General features: G+C 41.0%; 1 protein-coding gene and 1 long non-coding RNA gene across 5 annotated transcripts in view; both read left to right on the forward strand.

Moving 5' to 3' along the window:
• The first annotated feature begins 10205 nt into the window (after positions 1-10205).
• DEPTOR (DEP domain containing MTOR interacting protein) overlaps positions 10206-26489 on the forward strand; it is a 146433-nt gene continuing 130149 nt past the window's right edge. Inside the window, exon 1 of one of the 4 annotated variants that reach the window (XM_004265357.2) lies at positions 10206-10449. In XM_004265357.2, the coding sequence (XP_004265405.1) occupies positions 10328-10449 (122 nt within the window). In that variant the 5' untranslated portion in view covers positions 10206-10327. The remainder of the gene's footprint in view (positions 10450-26489) is intronic. The other 3 variants (XM_033419898.2, XM_033419896.2, XM_049700675.1) reach the window with 3 other exon arrangements.
• On the forward strand, positions 10871-21841 carry LOC117199665 (uncharacterized). Its single transcript, XR_004480983.2, has 2 exons — positions 10871-11578; positions 21459-21841. It is a non-coding gene; the product is annotated as an uncharacterized LOC117199665 (long non-coding RNA).

The raw sequence follows: 26489 nt of genomic DNA on the forward strand, positions 1-26489 counted from the left end.
TTTTTAATTCGTATTTATGTATTTATTTGGCTGCCCTGGGTCTTAGTTGTGACATGCAGGATCTTCGTTGCGGCATGCAGGCCCTTAGTTGCAGCATGCATGTGGGATCTAGTTCCCTGACCAGGGATCGAACCCAGGCCCCCTGCATTGGGAGCTCAGAGTGTTACCCACTGGACCACCAGGGAAGTCCCTGAATTTTAAATTCTACTTAATTTAGTTAATTTAAATTTAAATAATCACAGGTGTCTAGTGGCTACTACACTGGATCATTCAACTCTGGGTCAAGCCTGGGTCAAGATTTCTTCTCAGAAATCTTTCTCTGACCTCCCTGATCAGGTCAAGCCTGTCAAATATATATCTCATGCCAAAGGTACCTCTCATGCCTAGATTTTAAGTAAGTTGTAAATTTACATTTGTGTAATTACTTAATGTGGAGTTTTTTTGTTTGTTTGTTTGGTTGGGTTTTTTTTCTCTAAGACTGTAAGCTATAAACTTCACTAGGATATGTTTTCAGTCATCATTAAGCAGAGTGCCCAGCACATAATGGATCTTCATATATATTTGCTGAACAGTTCAATGAGTGAATAAATGAATGAGTTGTGACAATGTTTACCTCTAAGGAGGGGAGTGCAGGGGGACATCAAAAAGGATTTCTGGGGGCTTCCCTGGTGGCGCAGTGGTTGAGAGTCCGCCTGCCAATGCAGGGGACACGGGTTCATGCCCCGGTCCGGGAAGATCCCACATGCCGCAGAGCGGCTGGGCCCGTGAGCCATGGCCGCTGAGCCTGTGCTTCCGGAACCTGTGCTCCGCAACGGGAGAGGCCACAACAGTGAGAGGCCCGCGTACCGCAAAAAAAAAAAGAAAAGGATTTCTGGTTTTTCTTTACTGTATAAATTTTAACACTGAGCGCATATACATGCATTAAACATGTGTAATAAAATATATTTAAAATATTTTTCCTCAGTATTACAAAACTTGACATATGGAGACTTTCCTGGCAGTCCAGTGGTTAAGACTCTGCACTTCCACTGCAGGGGGCACGGGTTCAATCCCTGGTCAGGGAACTGAGATACTGAATGCCTCATGGTGTGGCAAACAAACAAAAAAAACCCTGACATACAGACAAATAACTTAAATGGACAGATAATAAATCACACATGAGTGAGGAAGGGAGGGAAAAGGGAGAAAAAGAGTTCCTGGCACAGATTGAAGGGAGACAAGTGTAGAAGGAGACTAGTAAGATCTTAAATGGTTGATGAGGGTGGCTGGGCTTGAGAAATAATTTTTGAGATTGAAAGGACAACAGTGGCTACTTGATTAGACATGGAGAGTAAGAGAGGGAAAAGAATGAAGGATGAATTCTAGATTCCTGCATGAGCAACTGCATCCCCTCATTTACAACATATTGTAGGAAGGGTAGGAATAGGTTTGGAGTCAGATGATTTCTGGATTTGATACTTGAGATTGAGTTGCTATGAGAATATACACGTGAGGATCTAGAACTTGGAGTTTGAAAAAAGGTTTGCCCAGGAGCTAAAAGATAAAGCTTTTAAATGCACATATATGGTAATTACAAGGGTGCCTGTGAATGAGATGGGAGCTGAGCAGGACCCTGTGGGACCTTTCCAAGGACAGACACACACCCCCATCCCCTCTTCTCGTTTACAGATGAACTTTAGCCTCCTAGGCCTTTCCCTAGTTCCAAAGAGCAAAGTTAATCAGAGAAGTGAGATAATACAGAAACAAAGGAAAACAGTCAAGCAAGACAAAATAATAATAGTTTAGCCATAAAACAAAATCAAGGACCTTTAGTTCCTCCTCAAGGGCTACAGATAATATCCTAAACCATATCCTTGAGTTGTTTTGCCGATACTAAAACCCCCATCAGGTGGAAGAAGTTAACTGCTGACCACCAGCACATAGACCCCAGACCAGTCGGAACAAGAAGGTTGATGATGTTGATTCCTGAAATACCACCCAGTTACCCCACCACCACCCAATCAGAAGAGTTGTATGTGAGCTGATTACACATCCCATGACTCTCTTCCTCACACTGTCTTTAAAAACCATTTCCTGAAAAGCCGTCAGGGAGTTTGGTCATTTGAGCATGAGCTGCCTGTTCTCCTCGTTTAGCCCCATGTTGAGCACCTTGCAATAAAGCTGTACTTTTGATGAAAACTCGGCCTCTGTGCACTGGTGCCAAATAGAATCTCAGAGACAGAGTTTTGGGTGAGGTAGAAAAGAATAGCATTATTGCTTTGCCAGGCAAAGGGGGACACAGTGGGCTCGTGCCCTGAAAAACTGCATGCCCCAACCTGGGAGGATTTGGTGAGGAGTTTTATAGCAGTGGCTCGAGGGCGGGGTTGCTGATAAGAATCAGGGTGTGTTCAGTGCCTGCACTCCTTTAATCTGGCCTCAGTTGTTCTCCTGATGAGCTTCTCGAGGATATCAAACTGTGACCTTCTCTGGAATGAAGAATGCTAACATCTTCCATTTGTTGGGGGTTTTAGTTCTGTAAAAGAGCTCAAAGATGTTGTGTGTATTCCCTTGAAGGGGAGCCAGGACCCTGCCCCAAAGCTGCACTATTGTTTCTTGGCTCTCCTCCCTTGTCTCTGCATCCCTTCCCTTCCCTGATTAGCAACTGTTTGAAAGGCTTCTGTGCCCAGGAGTCCCACAGGGTCCTTCTTGGTTTCACTTTTCTTCACCACAACCTGGTGTCAGTAGATTGGCTTTGCTGCACATCAGGCAAGCAGACCCAAGTTTGGTGTGGTAACAAGATCACCCAGCAAGAGTGTTATGTACAACTGAAAACTGGACTAAAGATGAAATCTCACCGAACAGTGGAGGTGGAAGCCTTGAAAGAAATACCTCCCTGGAGGAAAGAATTGCACATGGTAGGAAAAACAGAATAGTGTCTTGGAAACCACATTACCTTGTATTTACTTAAAATCACTTCAGGTAAGGAAGTGCTGGTTCACAGCAAGATTTATTTCATTCTGTGGGAAATACAGTAGTTTAGATTTTAACTTCATATCCTTTATTAATTAAACTTTTTAGGCTTTGCTTGTAGAACAGGATTTTCCCCACTAGATGGTGCTAGTGTTTCATGTTTCACAGAGTAGCCTGCTTTGCCGTTTTGTTCTCCATTGCCTTAGAAAAGAGAAGACATACCTATTAAATATTTACTGAGAGTCAAGCACTCAGGTGTGTATCCTGTATACATTATCTTCTGCAGTCCTTGCACTAATGTAAGTCAGATCACAGCATTCCTCTGTTCAAAATCCACCAAAGGATTCTGATCACTTTCAGAATAAATTCTGACAACTTAAGGAAAAATACACAATGAAAGAGTTGTGAATTTCAGTTTTATTCAGGATCTTAATGAGAACTAGAGCCTGGGAGACAACCACACAACTCTGAAGAGGTAGGGGAAAAACCAGTTTATACACGATTTTTGGCTAGGAAATACATGCAGTCAATCATACATCTTGGTAAAAGATGACGGCTGATATCTCTAGTTAATGATTTTACTGCTTTTCTGTGTATGGGAAGATGCAATAATCTAGCATCATTGAAATTCTTACTGAGATATGCATCTATCTAAGGGCCTGCTCATCCAAAGCATAGAATGCCTCATCTTGTTTTTCATCCTGAATTCCTTTCAGGGTGCACTGGTGGTGGTCAATGGCAGTGGGTTATGACTTTACCCTTATAGAGCTGGGTGGTGAGCAATGCTCTTTGTCTTATTGATCTTAATTTTTCTGTGTCCACAGCCTCAAAGTCCTTATCAAGGCCCATAAGACCTTATACAATCTTCATCCCCTCCCCACCCCCTCACCCAGGTGCCCCTGCTATTCCCTTAATTTACAGGAGGCACTGCTGCCTCAGGACTCCTTTGTTTTTAAATCAACTTTATTGAGATACGATTTAAGTAAAATAAATTGCATGCATTTAAATCGTACAATTTAAGGATTTAACAAATTTATACACTGGTGACACCACCACCACAATCAAAATGCAGAACATTCTCTGTACCCCCAAAAGTTTCCTTATGCCCACTGGAAAAAGGAGAAGGAATATTCATGAACTATTAACTTCTATTTACTTGGGGTTTGCTTTACTCTTCTTTTTCTAGTTCTTATCATTGATTTTAGACCTTTCTTTTTTCTAATATAAACAGTTAAAAATGTGTTTATAAATTTTTCTCAAAGCTCTGCTTTAGCTGTATCACACAAATTTTGAAAAGTTATCTTTCATTATCACACAGTTTGAAATATTTTCTAATTTTCTTTGTGATTACTTCTTTGACCCATGAATTGTTTAGGAGTAGACTGTACTTCCAGATATTTGTGATTTCCTAGATATTTATTAATTTTTCACTTAATGTCATTATGGTATGGCTTATACATGGAGAACATACTCCATACGATTTCAGTTATTTTAATTTTATTGAGACTTGTTTTGTGGCCTAGCACCTGGTCTTTCCTAGTGAAATTGCCACTTTTTTATTTGGGGTTTTTCCTCACCTTTTTAAATCTTTCCTTCATTTTCTTCCCTCCTGTGGATTACTTGAATTTTTAAAAAAGAATGTCATTATAATTTATCAATTGATCTTTTAGCCCTTTCTCTTTGCAATTTTTTAGTAATTATCATAGGGATTAAAATATACATCCTTGAAAAAGGAACCCTCCTACACTGTTGGTGGGAATGTAAGTTGGTGCAGCCGCTGTGGAAATCAATATGGAGGTTCCTTAAAAAACTAAAAATAGACTTACCATATGATCCAGCAATCCCACTCTTGGGCATATATCTGGAGAAAAACATAATTCAAAAAGATAAATGCACCCCAATGTTCATAGCAGCATTATTTATAATTGCCAAGACTTGGAAGCGACCTAAGCGTCCATCAACAGATGAATGAATAAAGAACATGTGGTGTATATATACAATGAAATATTACTCCGCAATTTAAAAAGTTTACAAATGAGCTTATTTACAAAACAGAAACAGACCCAAAGACATAGAAAACAAACTTATTATTACCAAAAGGGAAGTGGGGGGAGGGATAAATTAGGAGTTTGGGATTAGCAGATACAAAGTACAATATATATCCAGAGAAAACTCTAATTCAAAACGATACATGCACCCAAATGTTCATAGCAGCACTATTTACAATAGCCAAGACATGGAAGCAACCATGGGTAAAGAAGACATGGTGTACATATATATATACAATGGAATACTACTCAGCCATAAGAAAGAATGAAATAATGCCATTTGCAGCAACATGGATGGACCTAGAGATTATCATACTAAGTGAAGTAAGTCAGATAGAGAAAGACAAATATCATATGATATCACTTATATATAGAATCTAAAAGGTGTTACAGGGAATTCCCTGGTGGTTCAGTGGTTAGGACTCCGTGCTCTCACTGCTGAGGGCCCGGGTTAGATCCCTGGTTGGGGAACTGAGATCCCACAAGTTGCATGGCACAGCCAAAAACCCAAAAGTGATAAAAATGAATTTGTTTACAAAAAAGAAACAGATCACAGACAGAGAATAAGAATTTATGGTTACCAAAGGGGAATTGGGGGAGGGATAAATTAGGAGTTTGGGATTAGCAGACACAAACTACTGGTACTATGCACAAAATAGATAAACAACAAGGTCCTACTGTATAGCACAGGGAGCTATATTCAATATCTTGTAACAAACTATAACGGAAAAGAATAGGAAAAAGAATATACACATGTATAACTGAATCACTTTGCTGTACACCAGAAACTAACACAATATTGTAAATTAACAATACTTCAACAACAACAAAAAAGAAAGAAAGAAAGAAAGAAAAAGTGGCCAATTCACAAGGTTATTTTGAGGAATACTTGTTTAACATATGTATAACCCTTTGAACATGGCCAGTCACAGAGAAAGAGCTCAATAAATATAACATTATTATTCCATTAAAAAATCCTCAATCCCATCTAACCCAATGTCCCCTTTAAAAATAATAGATAGTATGTGATGCTCACTTTATTTTCTTGTCATTAAATTCATAGAGAACATAAGCTTTCTAGGTGCATTATTTAAAAGAAAATCAATATGATGCCCTTATGCTGAAATATAGGGAAGAAATAGAAAAGGAAAATCACATATAACAAAATAATTTTTATTTTAATATTCAAATGACTCTAGTAGAAAGCCTAGTGTGGTCATCAGATATTTATAACTAATGAATAATTTTAGAATAACAGAATTAAGACAATATTTAACTGAATATTGCCATCACTTCTTTTTTATATTTGGTATTTTACAACTTGGCTTAATATATTCCTATGCAAATACACACACAGGCATGCAATATCTAACAAATGCACTGAAAAAGGTGTGTTGTTCTCACGGTACCACACAAATGGTGGGTGAAGCAATGTTATACAATGATGAACCTTTTTTGGTAAAGTTCTGAACAGAACAAAGTACAAATTTTTCTTGATGTACACAATAATTGCATCCATGGACAATTCAAGATTACATTTTTAAAATTTAAAAATATCTTGTGTTTCTATGTAAAACCAAATTAGGTTAAAGCTCAGTTAACTGCAAACAGGTTTTTCTTACACTTGAAGATCCCACAGGACATAGGAAAAACATTCAGGATTTAGGACAATTCATTTCTTCTTTGTGAGGTGTTGTCTCAAGAAAATGAGAATACCTAGTATCCCTAGTCCATGCTCATGCTCACTAAAAGCCAGGAACACGCCCAATAAGGAGAAAAACTACACCCTCCTCCCCAACCCCATCCAAATTTCCCCGAAGCCTTCCTGAGCGTGGCCCTTTTCCTGCAGGAGACCCAGTATCATTTAGTGTCATTGCAAAATGGACCACTAGGTGGTAGCATATACCAAAGAGTAAGTATTTTTGACACTACAGCATTAAGAACTTGGGAGTGAGCAGGGCTGGGACTGGAGGACCTCGAATTTATTTGTAATGTTTTATTTCTAACGCTACAAAAAGGTGACAAAAATATTGAAAATGGGTGCAAGTAATGAACACATGAATACTTAATTTTTCTCTATCTTTACATTTAATTTTTAAAGACAAGTTCCCTTCTTAAATGATCAACAGAAATATCTGGACAGGATGTTGCTAAACCATCAATCTGCTTCCATTCACAAAAGGAGAATAAAAATTATGGCAGCTGGAGATTCCAGATTTCCATTAATGGTTAAGAATAATGTACGTCTTTGAATACTATGAGAATGTGTAGACAAGAGCAACACACCACTTTGGGGAGTGCAAGGAGATAGCACAGAGAAGGTGGGGTTTGAGTTGTCTTTAAGATCAGGTGGGAATAATACAGGTATATACGGAGAGGCAATAACAGTGATGATAGTTAACGTGCTATTAAGCTTCGTAGTTAACAGTATTCTTTCACAGGTTTTAATCAAGTTCACCTTCTCACATTGCTGCTCACCCTTTTCCAGAACTATTCAAAGCGTGGTCGGCCAGCTGGTAACCATTACCTGTACTGAGAGACACTGAGACATACAGACATTGAGAGAAATCATTTATAAAGGTTTATAGAAATTTGACAATTTTCTGTCTGTTGACCACAACAATGAAAAATTGGGGCTTGTGCTTTGTATGTTTTTTTAATTTCTTTTTTACTGTATTTTACCAAAGTGTCAGTCTTCAGTGGATTGAAAACACACATAGGCACACACCTGTGCAAGCACACACGCACATACATTTGATCCTTATCTACCAAGAGTTTGAGAAGCACTGGCTCCAGAACACCAAAACGGCCAGAAGGCGTGAAGCAGGTGAGTAGGGTGCGCTGGAGGAGAAGCCTCACATTTAATAGTTTCTACCTATGATAAGTGGGCTTATTCAATTTTATTTAATCCTCGCAACAACCCAGTGGGATTGGTGGTATGATCCTGACTTTACAAAGAAGGGAAGAAACATAGAAAAGATAATGAACTTTCTCTAATGGAGCCAGGAGTCAAACCAAGATCTGCTGGAATTTTTAGCCCTTTGAAGATCTTGGATTAATTGCCATTTCAGCAGCCTTCTCTCATCTAGCAATACCTATAGATCCCACTTTATTCTGGGGCCAGTTGCTCCAGAGCTCAGAGTCCTGGCATTTATGCTCACATGTCCTCAAGAGTCAGTTCACTAACGTTCCCCTAAGTTAGGAAAAAGGGGCTGTCTTCTAACCCAATGGAACATGGTGTGTCTCATATGTCAAAAGAAAGGTTAAAACAATAATAGCATGCCAATTCCCCATTTCCTGTTCACATCTATACACACACATACACACACACACACACGACCTTCTCATCAAGCATGAAAAATAAATTCTGCACTATCTCTCACTGGAGTAGTGGTATCAGGTATGTTAGTGACTTGATTTTTTTCCCCCTTATGTTAAGGTGCTTTTTTTAATAGTTTTTTTATCATAAACTTGTATGATAAAAGTTTTTGACCTTGAGCTTTTTATCAGAAACTATTAAACAAGAAAGTATTTTACAAAAGAAAACATTTTTCATTTTTATTTTTCAGGTAAAGGAATCTGTCTGAATTCAAACCACACATGACTAGATTTAAAGGGAGAAAAACCAGAAGACAATCATAATAGTGATACGATTTACAATATGTAGATAGAGCTTTTGGATAAAACTAAATGTTGCTTGAACAATGGATAATTAGGAATAGGTAAAAATTTTTTTTCATTTTGCACTTTCAAAAAGCTTAAAACCATTAAATCAAAGAGAGATTTAGTGGGGCTAGGTCTGCACTTCTCTTTTCTTCATTCTGAAGGCCTATTAATAATAAAAAATTCATTAGAGATAACTTGAGGAAAAGTGTTTTGTCTAGCATCAAAAACTCATAATGGAAAGTATCTGGCAAGAATTTCTTTTTTTCCTTCTTTCTCTTTTTCTTCGTATTAAAAGCAGTAATGATATTAAAAAGAACATCTACTGAATACATAGCATGTACTTGGAAATTTTTCGTAATGTTATTTCATTTAAGCCACACAACATCCCTATAAAGTAGGAATTATTCCTGTTTTATCGATAGGAAATTGAGGCCCAGAAAAGTTAAGTAACTAGCATAAGTTTGCAAAGTTGGTAAAGGACAGAATCAGGACAGAAACTTCGTTTTTGAGCTTGAAGCCCATGCAAACTTTTTTTTTTTGCGGTACGCGGGCCTCTCACTGCTGTGGTCTCTCCCGTTGCGGAGCACAGGCTCCGGACGCGCAGGCTCAGCGGCCATGGCTCACGGACCCAGCCGCCCCGCGGCACGCGGGATCCTCCCGGACCGGGGCACGAACCCGCGTCCCCTGCATCGGCAGGCGGACCCTCAACCACTGCGCCACCAGGAAAGCCCCCCCATGCAAACTTTTGATAGTCTATGTAATGATTACAGAATTAAAACATGAGCAACAGCCAGTTAATCTCGTTATCTCCGGGACCTCTACTTCTGTTAAACGATTTTCCTACTTTATGCAGAATTTGGATCAAGTTACCCCATCTCTCCGGGCCTGCTTCCTGAGTAAAACGAGGACAATACTCATTTTATAATTTGTTGCAGTTAAAGACGGTAACAGCTACCTGAAGCGTCTTTAATGCAGCAGATTGTCAACAGGTGATAGCCACAATTATTTTTATTTTGTAAAGGAAGAAACTGGGGATTAAGCACATTTAGTTAAAAAATTATAGGTGTGGAGCTGGATCCCAGGTCTGTCTGATTCCCAGGCCAGCGTTCTTTATTGACTACACCGTAAGGTAAGTAAGCTGTCTTTGGTGAGGAGGTTGCTTTAATTTCTTAAAGCCCTGCGATGACATGTACAGCATGTTCATTGTTCACTATTTAGCTAAATTATTATTTTCACTCTCTGGCAATTTGGGACATGGACAGTATCATAAAAACGCCTCCACACTTGTCTAGTAACCTCCCCGCCCGTCCCCAGGATCCCACAGCATGAGCTTTGTGGGTAATAGAAGAGGTCCACAACGAACTCGACCTCAAACAGCACAATTAGCGCAGAACCGCCCCCCGCCCAGATGTTGATATTTTCCTCTCTCGGCCCCGCCCCCGACCACGCGGGGCTCCAGCCACGCCCCCAAGCTGGAGTTACTGGGGCGGACTCGCCGAGCGCCTCAGCCTACCCACAAGGGATTCCCTCTCCAGCCAATCGCGTCTGAACTACGGGACGGCCCCTAACAAAGATGGCGGGGGAGGCCTCAGTGAGGGAAGGCTGATTTAATACCCGAACCCGCGGCGGACCGCGAAGACAGAGGTAGCGGCGCAGCCCCGACCATGGAGGAGGGCAACAGCGCTGGCAGCGGTGGCAGCGACAGCAGCACCAGCGGGAGTGGCGGGGCGCAGCAAAGGGAGCTGGAGCGCATGGCTGAGGTCCTGGTCACCGGAGAGCAGCTACGGTAAGATGAGGGGCAGTGCCGGGGGAGGCTAGCGGTGGCACTGCCAGCCAGTGTCCGTGGCAGTCGCGCGCGCGCGCGCGCGCGCGCCGTGGCTCGTGGCTAGCGACTCGCGCGGCGCTCCGGGACGCCTGCGGACGCGTCGACCGTCCGCGCCGCGCCGCCGTTTAGCTGCTGCAGCCCGGCGCCCTGAGGACTCCGGACTGGCGCCGGGCTCCCGAGGCGGACGCGGGCGGGCGCGCCGTGCTTGCTGCGCCCTCGCTCAGCTGCTGCAGCCCTGCGCCCCGCAGACGCGTTGCTGCCGACCGCGCGCGCCCTCTTTGCCCGGGCACCCGGGAGCTGCCAGGCCTCCTGGCTGACAGCTAGCTCCTCCTCCGCTCAGAGAGTAAGAGGAGCGGGTGAAGGGCCCCCCGCCGGCCCCAACCCCAGCCCCTTTACTCCTAGATAAAAGGAGCCAGACCAAATCCCTTTCACTTAAGGTTTTACTTTTGGCTTGCAAGTCTGGCTTCACTCCTCTGAGCCTCAGTATTTTCATCTATAAAATGGGGCTGATCACGGCAACTTCCTTGAATGGTTGTGGTGGGGGCTAAACTGAGAACATTTCTGAAACACTGTACCTATCGCTTAATTGGCACATACTCATCCGTCATTATTTGGGTCCGCAAGGGGGCGTGGAGGCACCTTGTCCCGCTGCCCTGCTGCCAGCTCCCCCAGCGCGCACATTTTAGGCAGCAGGGTCCATTGGCCCCCGGCTGCTGCAAGAATTGGGACTTGATGTGTGTCACTGCGTCCAGGACAGGCAGTTACCCCCAGATTCAGGACCCCCTCCCGCCCACTTTATCATTTCCATCCCATCCTGGTCCTTCTTGGATTCATGTTTGAGAATTCTCCTTATGGTATGACCGGTTCCGCAGCTGCCCGTCTTGTGGTCATTAATCAGTTTGCCAGGGGGAAAAACCCCTTGGCTTTACAGTGGTTGAGCCAAAACTTGCATGCCGGCCCCTGTCCCATCGCAACGGTGCGCTTGCCTCTTACTTCTAGTTCTTGGCCTGAATCTCCAGGCTCGTTTTGGTTTCTAAAATGCTGTGTTTCAGGACCCGAAGGAGAGAGACTCTTGCAACGATCCCTAAAGGTTTGGTAACCACCCTGCTTGCTGCCCTTAGGTTGAGAAAGTAAATATTGGAGGTCAGAATTAATTTAGTTACAAGTTACAAGAGGCAAATTGCGCATTTCTATCCCTTGGTGATTTTTTAATGTATAGTCAGAATTAAAGGGAATAAAAGCTTTTCCATCAAGAGATTTTCTAACTGAAAAAAATCAAAGCTTTTTTGATTCACCTGGAAACACTTTAATAATTTATCTGCTCTTCAATTGGGTACGTTTCACTTCCTTTAAAATGATAAACTGCAGGGTGCCTCTGTTTGTCCAGAAAGCACTTTCTCCTTCGAGATGCTTAAATACCCCTTCCTTGGTTGGGGAAGTCCCCAGAGCACTTCTCCTCTTCCCAGGCACCCCTCTGCACGGCAGCAAGTTTGAGGACTAGGCGTAGTGTGTCGGTAAGAAGATAGAGGGCTGTCTCGCACTCGGGTTATATAGACCTGGGTTTGAATTTCTGCTCAGCCACTTTGTTGCCAAGAGTTAACATTAAGTTGTTTTGAGGAGGACTTTAAAACCAGAGTGAATCTGGGTTTGCTACTTACTAGTGTGGGACCTTGGACGAGTTACTTAACTAAGAATGATGGGTAATAATGGAGCCTACCTCTGTATTGTGATGAGGATTAATTAGATGAGTTAGTGCTTAGATCAGTGCCTGGGATATAGTATGCACCATGCCAGCCTTAGTTATTATAGTTCTGTGACTTTGGACAAGTTAATTCACTTCTCTGAGCCTGTTTCCTCATCTGTAGAAAGGCAATGAAGATAGCACTTCATAGGGTTGTTGTGAGAGTTTTCCCCTGGGCTTCATGTATTGAAGAGCGTTCAACAAATGGTTGTTGGAATTAACGAGTGTTATTGGTCTCTGTGTGTCACCACAGGTGACTTCCAGCTGAGCAAGATCTAGCAGAAAGGATTGGTTGGTGGTTAAGAACACAGGCTACCTGGGTTCTTATTCTGTCTCCACCATTTATTAGTCCTGTGACTTGCGGACAATTTACTTAACTTCTCTGTGCCTCCGTTTTACTTCTCTTGCAGGAATTTTGTGAGGATTAATTGAGGAGGTGCTACATGTAAAAGGCTTAGTAAATGTTAGTTACTTAATTTTACTTTGGAGAACTGTCATCATTGCTTCTTAAAAATCTCTACCATCTTTGCACTGTGCTGAGTACAGAGTATATAGTGATTACTCGAATATTTGAATAACTAGTGTATGTAATTAAATATACTGTTGTAAATACAGATAATGTAATATTCAGAATTTAGGGTTAAGTGGCCATGTATGCCACTAGCTTCTTGGTTACTGGAAGAACCTCTCTTAAAGGAGTAGGGATGCAGCCCTCCTGGCTGTCACTGTCACAACATGATTTCACATCCCTAACTGCTTTCTCACAGGTGGATTGTGGGGACTTTGTGATGTGCAGGCCTCCTGCCTCTAATTGCTATACACACACACACACACACACACACACACTCACTCACACACTCACAGACACACAGACAATTCCTCCTCTCTGCCTTCTCTTTCCTTTCCATTGCTTTCTGGGTCATCAAAGATGAGGTGAATGAAGGTGGTAAGGAAAGGAGACACCAGGATTGGGATTTGAAATACAAAATTTGGCTTCCAGGTCCAGCTCTGTGAATTTGATTAATTTAATATTTATTTATGGATGTATATATGGATGTATGTATTTGTTTTGAACTACTTTTGCTTGGGCAAGTCAGTTAGCCACTCTGGGCCTCAGCGACTGTGCCTGCAGAATGGGAATAATAATATCCTCCCACGTAAGATCTGTGGTGTTGGAGCAAATGGGGTATAACATGGGAAGGAACTTTGTAAAATAAATCAATAAGTCAAGAGTAGTTGTTGCTATGATTATTATAAACTTCAGATGTGAAATTGGGGGTTGGCTCCATAATCCTGACATTTTGGTAAGGGCAGCTGGTTGCATAAGGATATGAAATTGAGTAACATTTAAAAACATCTCCTGCTTTCTTCTCCAGCCTGACTGCAGGATCCTTTTCCTAATCTCTTTGTGCTTTCCCTTGTTGTAAAAGATTTTACTTCCTTGCTCAATGTATCTGAGTGTCTTTGTATCTTAAAACTGCATTTGGATACCACTTCACATCCCCAGGATGGCTATAATCAAAAAGACAGATAATGAGAACTGTTGGCAAGGATGCAGGGAAACTGGAACCTTCTACACTGCTGGTGGAAAGGTAAAATGATGCAGCCACTTTGGAAATCATTCTGGTATTTCCTCAAAGACTAAACATAGAATTACCATGCGACCCAGCAGTTTTACTCCTAGGTATGTATTCAAGAGAAACAAAACCATATGTCTACATAAAAATTTGTACACAAATTTTCACAGCAGCATTTTATATAATAGCCAAAACCAGAACCAACTCAAATGCCCACCAACTGATGAATGGGTACATAATGTGTGGTCTGTTCATACGAGGGAGTATTATTCAGCAATAAAAAGGAATAAAGTACTGATATATACTACAACATGGATGCACCTTGAAAACATGATACTAAGTGAAAGAAGGCAGACACAAAAAGGCATATATTAGGAGGTTGGCCAAAAAGTTCGTTCGGGTTTTCCATGTTACGGAAAAACCCGAACAACTTTTTGGCCAACCCAATATGGCTCCATTTATATGAAACGTCCAGAATAGGCAAATCTGTGGAGACAGAAAGTGGTTGCCAGTGGCAGTGGGGAGGGGGAATGGAGGGTGATTGCTGATGGATGTAGAGTTTCTTTTGGGGATGATGAAAATGTTCTAAACTTGATTGTGGTGATGATATCATAACTCTGTGGATATGCTTAAAAACCATTGAATTATATACAGCAAATGGGTGAATTATGTGGTGTGTGAATTATATCTCAGTAAAACTACTACAAAAATGCATTTGGATGACACATTAGAGCGATGAAAGACAAAATATTAAAACTTTTAAAATAAACTTTATGCTTTCTTTTTGGATTGGCCAAAGAATGTGATGAATTTTATCATTAACTTGATAACACATGACTACCACGCCAGATGGGACTGATATTTTATATATATCTTTTTATATTATCATTCTTGATACAGCACAGAGAAAATATACCGTAAATAGTCCAGAAAATTGTCTCAGAACATTCCTGATTTGAAGATAATTAACCATATAAAAATCCTTCGTACTAGTGAGGTTTCATACGATGACTTTTTAAATCATTATTTATTTTTATGTTTTATATATAAATCTTTTATCTTGAGATTTGTCATGCAATCATAACTGACATTCTAATTACAGCATCCAAAATCCACCTTCTGTTTCTTCTATAGATTAATCCCAGAGATACTTAGCAAGAAAGTGGTTTGTAATAGAGCATTTAAATAAAGAAGGCCAGTGAATATCACTGTTCTCTCTGTGGTAATGGCATGATAATAATAACAATAATACCTATATGGCATATATTACCTGCCAAAGACTCTTCCAAGTGCTTATATATATTATTAGAAATATATATATAAATATATATTATCAAAAGCATATATATACCTTTAAGCTTTATAAGCTACTCTGTGTAGAAGATATACTTGTTATCCTCATATTACAGATGGGAAAACTGAGGAATGAAGTATGTAAGCTAACTGGCCATAGATTTTTCAGCCAGAAAGTGCTAGGGCTGAGAGTTCTTGCTCTTAAGCAAAATGCTAGATTACAATTTAGAGGGTTAAGAAGTGTCAGGGTAAGACCAATGTAAAACAGAATCATATATATAAGACTGTGGTATTCTGGTATGAGAACTTTTGCAAACAAGCAAGTAGACAAATGATTTTTCCCTTCTGTCGGGAAAAAGCTAATTAATTTCTAGAGGTGTTTATGTTTTTACAAGATAGAATGGTCAGTTTCTCCGTTAACTTTTAAAGTGGGTCTCCCTTGCCATATGGTTTTGAAAACTTAATTTGAACTCCACTCATTCTTAATTTGAACTCCACTCATTCTGAATTTGTAATCATTTTAATGGGAAGATAAATTACAGTTCACTATTTTGCCAGCTGTGAGGATGGGAGCGGGGTAGGGGGAGAATTAAGAATGTAATGAGGAATGCTTAATTAAGAGAGAAAACACCTCAAGCTTTTCAGTTATGCTCATCTACCTAGACTAAATATGCTAATTACAACAGTCTTATCCAGTCATTAAAGCTGGGTCCCTAAAAGCAATTTACGAGGCAATGAGTTTTAGCTAAGTTGTAGGAAATTGCAGTTCTTTCAGATTGTTTGATGTATTGCCTTTTTGCTACACCAGACTGCCTTTCCAGACTCTTACAGCCTTGCTATTGCCTTTTTCATAAAAACATGTTAAATCAATATTGAGTTGCTTTTCTGAATTTGTTTTGCCAATGTTAATGCAGTATGCAGATAGAAGGTAAAAGTCAGCTTCTGGAACCAAAGGCCAATCTACAATAAAGTAAATATGAGATATGGAATTTAGAGATACAGAACAGAACAAGGAGAAATACAGCTGACCCCTGAACAATGCGCGGGTTACGGCACCCGCCCTCTGCACAGTTGAAGATACGAGTATGACTTTATAGTCAGACGTTCTCTTCATCCCTGGTTCCCCATCCACAGATCCAACCAATCATGAAATATGTAGTACTGTAGTATTTATATTGAAAAACTCCAAGTGTAAGTGGACCTGAGCAGTTCAAATCCCAGTTGTTCAAGGGTCGACTGTAGTTTGTTTTATTGCACTTTGAACTTAAGGAACTTCAAAATTGGCTTAGAGAATGTCTTAGGGGGTAGCCCCTACTGGTGTCCGTTAATATGGAAGTAACCATTGTAACCAAAGGGAATAGAGGGAAAGCTACTGCCCAGATGCTACTACTGAAATGTAGGGATCCAAGCAGGAGGAATATGCTTTTATTCTTCTAATAAGCAGAGAATCGTGGCCTTGGGAAATTACCGCCTGTTCAGATGAAAAAGGGAGAACTTTAGGAAATGGCAAATGACTGTATTTGGAGTCAGTGCAGACAAGCCTCGTGTAGAGTGATGAACTGCCTTTACACCAGAGGCTTTTCTCATATACAGACCCTGTTCCTACGAACATCTTTTCTGCTTCACACATTGGGTGTGGGGACAGCAGGCACAGTCCTGGCACATAGCAAACTCAGTAAAGACTCCTTTCTCCCCTGGAGAGAGAGCCTGGGAAAGTACTTTGTCACTTGCCAAAACCCTCATGCAAATGGAAGACACTGAGTGAGTGCTCAGTACACGATTGTGGAATTATTGTACACCTTCATGCGCTTGTCCTGACGTACACCTGTTTTTGAAATGAGTGCAGTGTTAGTTGTTTCTGAGTAATATGTTTGCGGTTACTTTTCTAAAAGGCCAATCCTGATATTTAGGTTTTGGCTTCTGTCGACTTTGGAATCAATAAACCTGAAAATAAGTTATTAAATAAACACACCTCAAAAGAAGCGAATGAGAGGTGGTGGATGACTGTTCTCCTCTCCTAGAATTTCTAGTATTTATTTGGATCAGGAACTCACGTCCCTTTATTAGGTGGCGGCTCTTAAATGGTTGGTGTCTATGAGTTTAGTGATTAGGAAAAGACAAAGGAAACAATCATCAACCCTCCTTCTACCTAGTACGTCATCCCACTTTTCTCTCTTCCTCATTATCTACCAAGCAGAGATGGGTCCCAGATCTGGGATCCTTGTCCCTGTATTATCAGCTTTAACCAAACTTGGAGGCCTATGTCAGTGACTGTTTTTATGGATTATTAGATGCTGGGGGAACACCAGTGGAGACGGAGTGCGGGGAGAGAGCTTAGCGGATCAGACAGCCTGCTTGTAAACAGCTGTTCCCGTGGCAGTGCCAGCAGGGGCAACAGGAGCTATTTTCATCAGGGCTGGGATGGCCCCAAACTGGAAGAGTTCAGAGAGAGCAGGAATTTACTCTCGTCTGCACAAAGAGTCACTTTTCTGTAGCTTTCCAAATATTTTTAAGGTTGAGTAGGAGAGGCGAGATGGAGAAAGAAAACACACCTGGGAGTGGGGGACAAGATATCCTTTCATCTGTGCAGTTTTCTGATAACAGCTGTTGCTAGGGTGTGGCAAGAGGGGACAAATGCCAGGGCCTCCAGCTGGGGGAAGCCCACGGCAGCTGCAGAGGAGGTAGATAGCAGCTAGTGTCATCAGAGAAAGGCTCAAATCTTTCCACTTGGAACCTTTAGCTGCTTCTGGTGATTTTGTTATTGGTGGTGGTATGTGTTTGTTATTTGTTTTAATCCTGATGACACGGTCTCCCTGCAACACTTGTACCTACAGATTTCTGATTCTGATATTTACCCAGAGGTTCCTTTCATTGAAGTAAACTGTGGCTCAGCACCCACTTAGGTCTTGGCCTTATTTTGATCATCCAGCTCTGTAAGGCTCTCTTTTGGGTGGTGAAACTGTTACAGCCCCAGAGAACCGAACCTTGTGCTTTGTGGCAGATCAGGTAGGCTTCAGAAGGACCAGTCCTAGTACAAAGTGCTCAGTAGCTTCTCTGATCATGACTTAAAGTGTGAGAAACAAAAGAAGATCAGAATGAACATTCTCTCGTTAAGAGAGAAAGCCTCATTTCATGCTATCCTATTTTCATTACAGTTAGGTTAGTCCCTGTGCTTTCATTATGTGTGAAGTTGGCCATTTTCTAACAAGTTGTAAAATTCTGGAGGAATACACTATGAGTGGTGTGTCCACAAAACAAACAAACAAACAAAAAACAAGGGGGATTGGGAGGGGGTTAGTGTAGAGATATATAACGAGGTACTGGTTTAAGAACAACCAGTGTATAAATGTGCAAATTTACAAAAAGGATATGTTAAGAAAGGATTGTTTTTTTCCATCATAGAAAAGGATTTAGCACATTTTCTGTTGAGGATCCTGGGTTAGTTTTCTATTTAAAATGCAGTTCTTGGACTTCCCTGGTGGCGCAGTGGTTGAGAGTCTGCCTGCCGATGCAGGGGACACAGGTTCGTGCCCTGGTCTGGGAAGATCCCACATGCCGCGGAGCGGCTGGGCCCGTGAGCCATGGCCACTGGGCCTGCGCGTCCGGAGTCTGTGCTCCGCAACGGGAGAGGCCACAACAGTGAGAGGCCTGTGTGCCACAAAAAAAAAAAAGGCAATTCTTTTTATGCGGTTTGCACACTATTTTCAGGCACATATACTGAGTCCGGTAAAGCGTGAACTTTTGGATTGTAGAAGTACTGTTTTGCTTCCCGATTCCTTTCCTCTTCCCCAGGAGGAAAGGAGAATGGGGTAAACTTGCACCCTGTTTTCACTGAATATTTTTATAAAAGTTCTACTTAACCTTTGGTCATTAACATTTCCATAAATGATAGTGACTTTCACAGAATGTATTCACTGGAAAAAGCAGTGGTGCTATATGACTATTTTACATCTAGGTGCCAAGTGCCTCTTATATCATCTTTAGTTAAGCTATAGGAAGGTTGATAAAATAAGACTTTACCAAAGCTCCTACTTGTACTATTTTCTTCTTAAAAACAGACAACAAAAATCAGTTTAGAGGTGAGGTTTTAAGGCGGTTATCTGATGCATAACCATGATTCATTTTCCTTCACATTTGTTAAAATTTACTTTCTAAGAAAACCATAATTCAGAAGGACACATGTACCCCAATGTTCATTGCAGCACTATTTACAATAGCCAGGACATGGAAACAACCTAAATGTCCAAGGACAGATGAATGGATAAAGAAGATGTGGTACATATATACAGTGGAATATTACTCAGCCATAAAAAGGAATGCAATTGGGTCATTTGTAGAGATGTGGATGGACCTGCAGTCTGTCATGCAAAGTGAAGTAGGCCAGAAAGAGAAAAACAGATATCGTGTATTAACGCATATATGTGGAATCTAGAAAAATGGTACACATGAACCTATTAGCAGGGCAGGAATAGAGACGCAGACATAGAGAATGGACATGTGGACACAGGGAGGGGAAGGGGAGGGTGGGACAAATTGGGAGATTAGGACTGACATATATACACTACCATGCATAAGATAGCTAGCTAGTGGGAACATGCTATAACACACAGGAAGCTCAGCTCAGTGCTCTGTGACCACCTAGATGGGTGGGATGGCAGGGGGGTGAGAGGGAGGTCCAAGAGGGAGGGGATATAGGTATACATAGAGCTGATTCACTTCATTGTACAGCAGAAACTAACACAACATTGTAAAGCAATTATCCTCCAATAAAAAAAGTAAAATGACATTTTAAAAATAAAAAAAAGAAAACTAAGGAAAAGTGACTACAGTATGAACTTTAGTAAACAATATTGTATCAGTATTAACCAGCTGTATCAAATTTGCCATATTAGTGGTGTGTGGTATATCTTTACGATTTTTCTCTAAATCCGAAGCTGTTCTAAAATAAGTTTATTAAAGAGTAAAACAATAAATGAAGCACACATATACACAACACAGATACAACAAATGAAGTGATAAAAAGATAACTATTAATACATTTTTAAAAATTTGCTCATTACTGGTCTGTACCAAATAGCATGACTTATTTGTGGTTTCTAAGGTTTTCTTGAAATAACCAGAGATCACAGATGAAGTTGCTGAAAAGGATCACATGTTGATTATATTGGATTGAAAGTACAGGGCTGAAGAGTGTATAGACTGGAATCAGAATGCCTCAGCTTAAACCCCGATTCTGTTATTTACCAGCTGGATGACCTTGGGTTACTTATTTCATGAATCTGTGTCTTAGTTTCTTAGTCTGTAAACTGGTGATGAAAATACACTTCAGTAAATTGGTCTTAGAATGATATGTTGATATTTGTATAGCACTTATAACTATGCCAGGCAATTAGTGTTATGTTTATTAATAAATAAATATTGGGGAAAAAAGAATTTACTTTATTAATGACTGTTTTGTAGACTCTGATATAACCTGTCTTCATGAGAGAGGATGAATAGACCTTAGTTGCCATGATAAAGTACACTTATCCTGCTACCATACTTACAAGAGCCAAAAGTTATCACAGAGTATTTAAGGACATTCAAATATAAGGAACAAGAGTGAACTAGAGCTTTTTCCTCCAACATTTTATTACGAAAAATTTCAAACATACAGAAAAGTGTAAATAATTCTACAGTGAACGTCCTTTTCTCCACCTGCTTGGATACCACAATTAACATTCCACCGTGCTTGCTTTAGCACGTGATACAAGATACTGATTATAGTTCCCTGTGCTATACAGTAGGTCCTTAATTATCTATCTTATATATAGTAGTGTGTATCTGTTAATCCCAAATTCCTAATTTATCGCTCTTCCCCACCTTCCCCTTTGGTAACCATGTTTTTTTCTATGTCTGAGTCTATTTCTGTTTTGTAAATAAGTTTGTTTGTATCATGTTTTTAGATTCTATGTCTAAGTGAGATCATATGTTATTTGTCTTTCTCTGTCTGACTGACTTCACTTACTATGATATTCTCTAGGACCATTCATGTTGCTACAAGTTTCTTTTTTTTTTTAAGAGATAAAACTTATGTATAACGAAATGCACCATTTGATGAGTACTGACTAAGACCTACATCTGTGAAACCCAAACCCCTATCTGGATATCTTTGAATGCTTTTGGCTGCAAGAAACAGAAAATCGACTCAAACAATGTATTCACCCCCGTAACTGGAAATCCAGGAGATGTGAATAACCAACTGATACCATGTGCATACGTAATTATATTTCTTCTGAAATAATACTGTATCCTTAGAATTATGATACTCTACTATAGAATTGTCATCTATGGAGTTCTTACCTCCCTTTCCTTTCCAGGACTCAGCAGAAGTGTTACAAAGCTGAAGGAAAGGTTGGATTTTACTTTTTGAAGCCAACACCTGTTTCAACAGCAGAATGAAGGGCTCTGCTGTCCTGCCATGTCCAGGCAGGAGTCCTCTCAGTGTCTCATCACTAGTTCTATGAATAATTTCCAAAGTCCATCTAGATGCCAGACACTGGGTTAGGTGCTGGGGACAAGAGGAGGACCTTCATTTTCCAGACTTCCCTCTGTCATCATCACTTGTATCTCTCAGAGTTTCAAGCCTGCTTTTGGCCTGTTGTGGATCAGAAACTTTATTTTCACTTTTATGGTTTAAGATTTCCAAATCGTGAAATAAATCAAGTGCAAAATAATAAAAAGAATATTAATCTTAAGATAACATTTCTGGACTTGCTTAAGGCAAGAGTCCTTTGTTCCATTTATATTTGTCCTGAAGCAAAATTAATTTCATGAAGGGGTGGATACCTTAGGGGAGTGAAATCTACAAGGATGCCGGGGTGGGAAAGGGCAAGTAAGGTATATTACATGAATTTCCTGTCTCGTATATCTTTGCATAATAAATTTGTTTTAAAATATGGATACATAATAAATATAATTTAATAAATTCATATGTTAATGATGCAGTATAATTCAGTGAGTATAATGATGGAGAGAAATGGAAAAGAAATTATTGAAAATCTAAGGACGGGGGAGTGTCGAAGATGCATTTATGGCAGAGAAGGACACTTAGAAACGGAAGCCATGCTTCTAGCACAGGGGAGATCACTGACTCAGAAATTCCTGCAGGGCAAGAGGGATCAATGACAAAAGAAAGACATAGGCCAGAGACCTAGGACATGAGTCTGAGAGGTGATAAACAGCTTATATCATGGGAGACCTGGCCAGAAGCGGGTCTTCAGGTTCTGGGTTGCCCTGAATATCCTACTCTTCCCTGACAAGCATGGGGCCGTAGTTTGGTGCAGTACAAAGATCTTCTCCTAACTTGTAGGGAAATTTGGTACAAAAGAGTTAGAGATGATGATAATCATTGTAGAGGAGGGTGATCAAGGTTTGTGTTTTTATATGTGGATTGTAAAGTGAGGGACAGCTGGACAGTTCAGGCATTTACTAAACAATAATCATAGCAAAATGTCAGGTCCTGTTCTGTGAGCTTGCATGTATATTGTTTTATTGAATTCTGATGATAATTCTGTCATCCCTATTTTTAACTGGAAGAAACTAAGGCATGAGCAGTTTGACCAAAGTCACATAAGTAGTAAGTATGGGAGCTTGATTTTGAAGCCAGGCCTCTCAGAATTCCTACTAGGTGCAAACAACTAGGGAAATAACTCTGCAAACGAGCAAGCAGTAAGGCCCATCCTTCTTGCCTTCAGGTCACAGCCTAAGCCAGGTAGAGAGGGGAAAAATACATATGCATTTAAATAATATATGGGGGCAGTATATAAAGGGCAACATGTAGAGTGGTTTAAACAATAAAGGGGATTTCTTGGCTTATGTAATGTTAAATTTCAGAGAGATGTAGACTTCACATGAGGTGTGATCAGGATTCCAGGTCTATTTCTCTTAAGTTCTCTTGATTCTACTTTTCTCTGTGCATTAACTTTGCCTTCATGAAGGCTTCTTTTGCAGTCATATGACAGCCACTAGCACCAGTCAGACTGAAAAGAGAGGACTGGCTGCCATCAACCATCTACAGCAGTCTTGAGCGTTCATGTTTTTGGATCATCTTGACTTACAGACTCACAAGATATTAAAGCAGAACAAAGTCCTTTGCTGGTTGCCCTAGGCTTACCCATCTGCAATACTGTGGCAAGAAGGATGGTATTACCCTGACTGCCTTAAGTCAAGCAGGAGCCCCCTGCCTCCTCCTTAGGGGCACAGGTAGGATCATAGCTGCTATACTCTGGTGAAGGGTTCATTGGGTGTTGCAGAGATAAGCCCAGTGTGCTCCACAAATGATAATTTGGGCTCAATGATGAGAAACCAGTGGAAAAAAAATTGTACAGGGTATGGTGTAATTAAGGCCAAATTTTAGGAGAAATAACTTAAAGTTGCAGGGGTGGGGAGCTTATACAGAGAAGAAGAAAGTGCTCACAGAAAAGCCACAAAGAAGATACAATTTGGGAGCGGTTAGGAGACATTGGCATACATCCTGGACCCTAGTGCTTTCAAAGTAATTTTCCCTGTAAACTTCCCCATCATGACGATCACCTGTTCACCATCCATATGCTCCCTCCCTCACCTTTCACCCCTCACTGCCCTCTGAAATGGAAGAGATGCCTCTGGTGTTCAGGGTTTGCTCAGTAATAGAAGTAAAATAGAACTCTCAACAGATGACTAAAATGGCAGGTGGCTCAGGTTCAAATTGCAAAGAATGATTTTTGCATCACTTGGGTTTTGATGTCTTTCCAAGTAACACCTCCACCCAGAAAGACTCCCAGCCAAAGCTGTATAAACGTTATCTCTTTGTTTAAGCAGGCTGCTTTAGGAATCATTAAGATGCAGACTTTCTGAGGAAGTCTCAAAATGTTCCTTACTTACATAACTAAGAAAGGTCTTTCAGGTCATGTGTTTTAATATATTTTGTCAATGTTTTCCCTCCCCTCTCCAGAAATTGGAAATAGGAGCTACCTTCGATTATCAAGAAGGCAGATTTTTCACCACTGTTAGTAAGATTTAAGCTGATATCTCATTGCACCATTGCATTGACTTTACAATAGCAACTTTGGCATTGATTTTGTACCGCATCTTACCATAAGGATAACTAATAGGAATAAATCCCAATTTATTCTTATGGTTTTATTCTCGGAGAACACTGCATGAGTTTAGCCTTTTATTCTTCAGAATGGGTGGTGTGTGTACAAATGCAATAAACCTTTTGTCCTCAAGTACTGACAAGAAACTGTGATTTAAAATTGTGATTTTTTCTTATGCCTGTGTTGGCTACAAAAGAGAGAAGCTCCAGTTAAACCCATTGAGAAGCATCCATGAAAGCTAAGAAGCTGGGCTTGGAGCCAATGCATTTGTCTACACGTTCAGCATTTGCTGACTTGGCAGTAATTGGGGCTTTAAGCCAAGAAGAGCAGAGTCTGATTATTCAGGACTTTATCATAATTTGCAATTATGATACCTCAAGTGGAGGTGTAGTGGTTAGGGCCAGGAATGCCTTAGAAACCACAATTCCAATGCATCAGGGTTTGTCAGGCCATTTTGTTTAACAAGGGACAAAACCATTTGATGGTTTAAAAGCTTAACGAACCAGAGGGCATCTCTTCAGTTGTCTTCCTGTAGCTCCACTTCGGGTGGTTATGTTGCTGCTAGATGATTTCATTTCTGAAAGGGGAACACAGAGGAGGAGAGGAAGTCGGTTTGGCTATTTGTCAGCAGTTCTGAAAGAATGTTTATTCAGGGAGGAGTTTGAACCCTGTGAGAATTGGGGGATTATCTGGACATTTTCAGTTCTTTGATGTTGTGCCTACCCAACTAACGCTCCTCAGCTGACCTTCTAGCCTCTGCCAGAGAAAACTTCTAGTGGCCAGGACTCAGTCACTTCCTTATGAGCGTCTACATGTATGGGTGGTGAGGGCATAGGCCACCCTTAGCACTGCAATCATAATTATGGAATCTAATATATATTGGGGGAAATCATTGTAGTCCTTATTGGTGGCTTATGCGAAAAAAAATTTACTGAAATGTAGCCTGGCATTCCTTAAAAGAACACCCATCTATAATAAAATATGACAGTCTGTTTTACTTTGTAGTCAAAAATGTTCTTCTTGATAGAGCATAGCAGTAGATACTAAATTAACTTGCTTGGGGAATTCTGGGAGATAGGCCTTCATGGAGATTATAGTACAATAGGTAACAAAGAAAAAACACTTATTTAAAACTATTTGGTAGTCTATTCAGAGACGTGTTCAGAGGTTAAATTTGAGATACTCAGTGTGTCACTTAAAACTGCATTTACTGGAATGCACATACTTCAGTATTTCACCATAAGGCCTTGAGAATCGTATCTTATCTGTGTGACCTGCTCCGCCTCCCACAGGAGAAGGATTATTCAAGCGAAGTATGTGTTTTCACAGGGCAGATGTTTTCTTCTCTAAGAGCCCCTGCATCCAGCTTGATGATTCTCCTGGAAGAGGGTCAAGGTGATTGCAGGCCTGACCCCTTTCGCCCTTTAGACTTAGGAATGGGAGGTGTCAGCAAAAGGTAACACCTTCTAAAAGGGAAGTCCAGCTCTCATTGCTGAACTTATTCTAGTGACTTAAAAGAATGGGTGCTTCTGTGGTTTTGAGCCTTCCAGTACCTCGTACAGACGTACATCAGGGCATCTACAACCCTTTCCATTTTTGTCCTTCTTGTGTAGTGAGGGAGGGTGAAGGTGAATACCATGGTTTATGGTGTGGATTAAAGAACATATTTACTGGGGGCCCATCAACACAAAGGGTCAGCAAGAGGGGATATGTGGTCCTCCATTCTCTCATCATTCCCCAGAGTTGGGCATAAGCATGACGCTGCCTGACATACAGTGTGTTTGTGTTCCACCGGAGGGACCCTGACCCCCGGCTACACAACCTTCCTATAATGCAAGCATGAGCATGGCCTTATCTCTGGGTTACAAATAATGTGAACTCAGGCGCCTAAGTGTCCGAGCTGGGAAATGCCAGATGCATCAGCACCTGGAGACCTCCGGGGCTTGTTCGAAGTCACAGCCCCTCCTGCTGGGGAAAGGCGGCCACCAATCCTAGGGGAAGCTGGGTTCGGGTGCAGCCCCTCCTGCTGGGGAAAGACCAGGCTCCCAGTCCCAGCCAGCGCGCTGCCTGTGAAGTCAGGCTGGGCCTCTAAGGTCACAAATCTTGCTGTGTCCCCCCCAGCAGCTGGCGGGTCTGTGCACTCTCCGAGGCAAGGTACGGCACCTTACTGATTCTTAGGTCCAGAACTTCTGTGTCTAAAATCCAGGAAGAGTCATACTGTGTTTCAACGCTACAAGTGCATTTTGACTTACTCTGAAGTTTTGAAACGAG

The sequence above is a fragment of the Orcinus orca genome, chromosome 17 (assembly GCF_937001465.1).
Source record: "Orcinus orca chromosome 17, mOrcOrc1.1, whole genome shotgun sequence".
NCBI lineage: Eukaryota > Metazoa > Chordata > Mammalia > Artiodactyla > Delphinidae > Orcinus > Orcinus orca.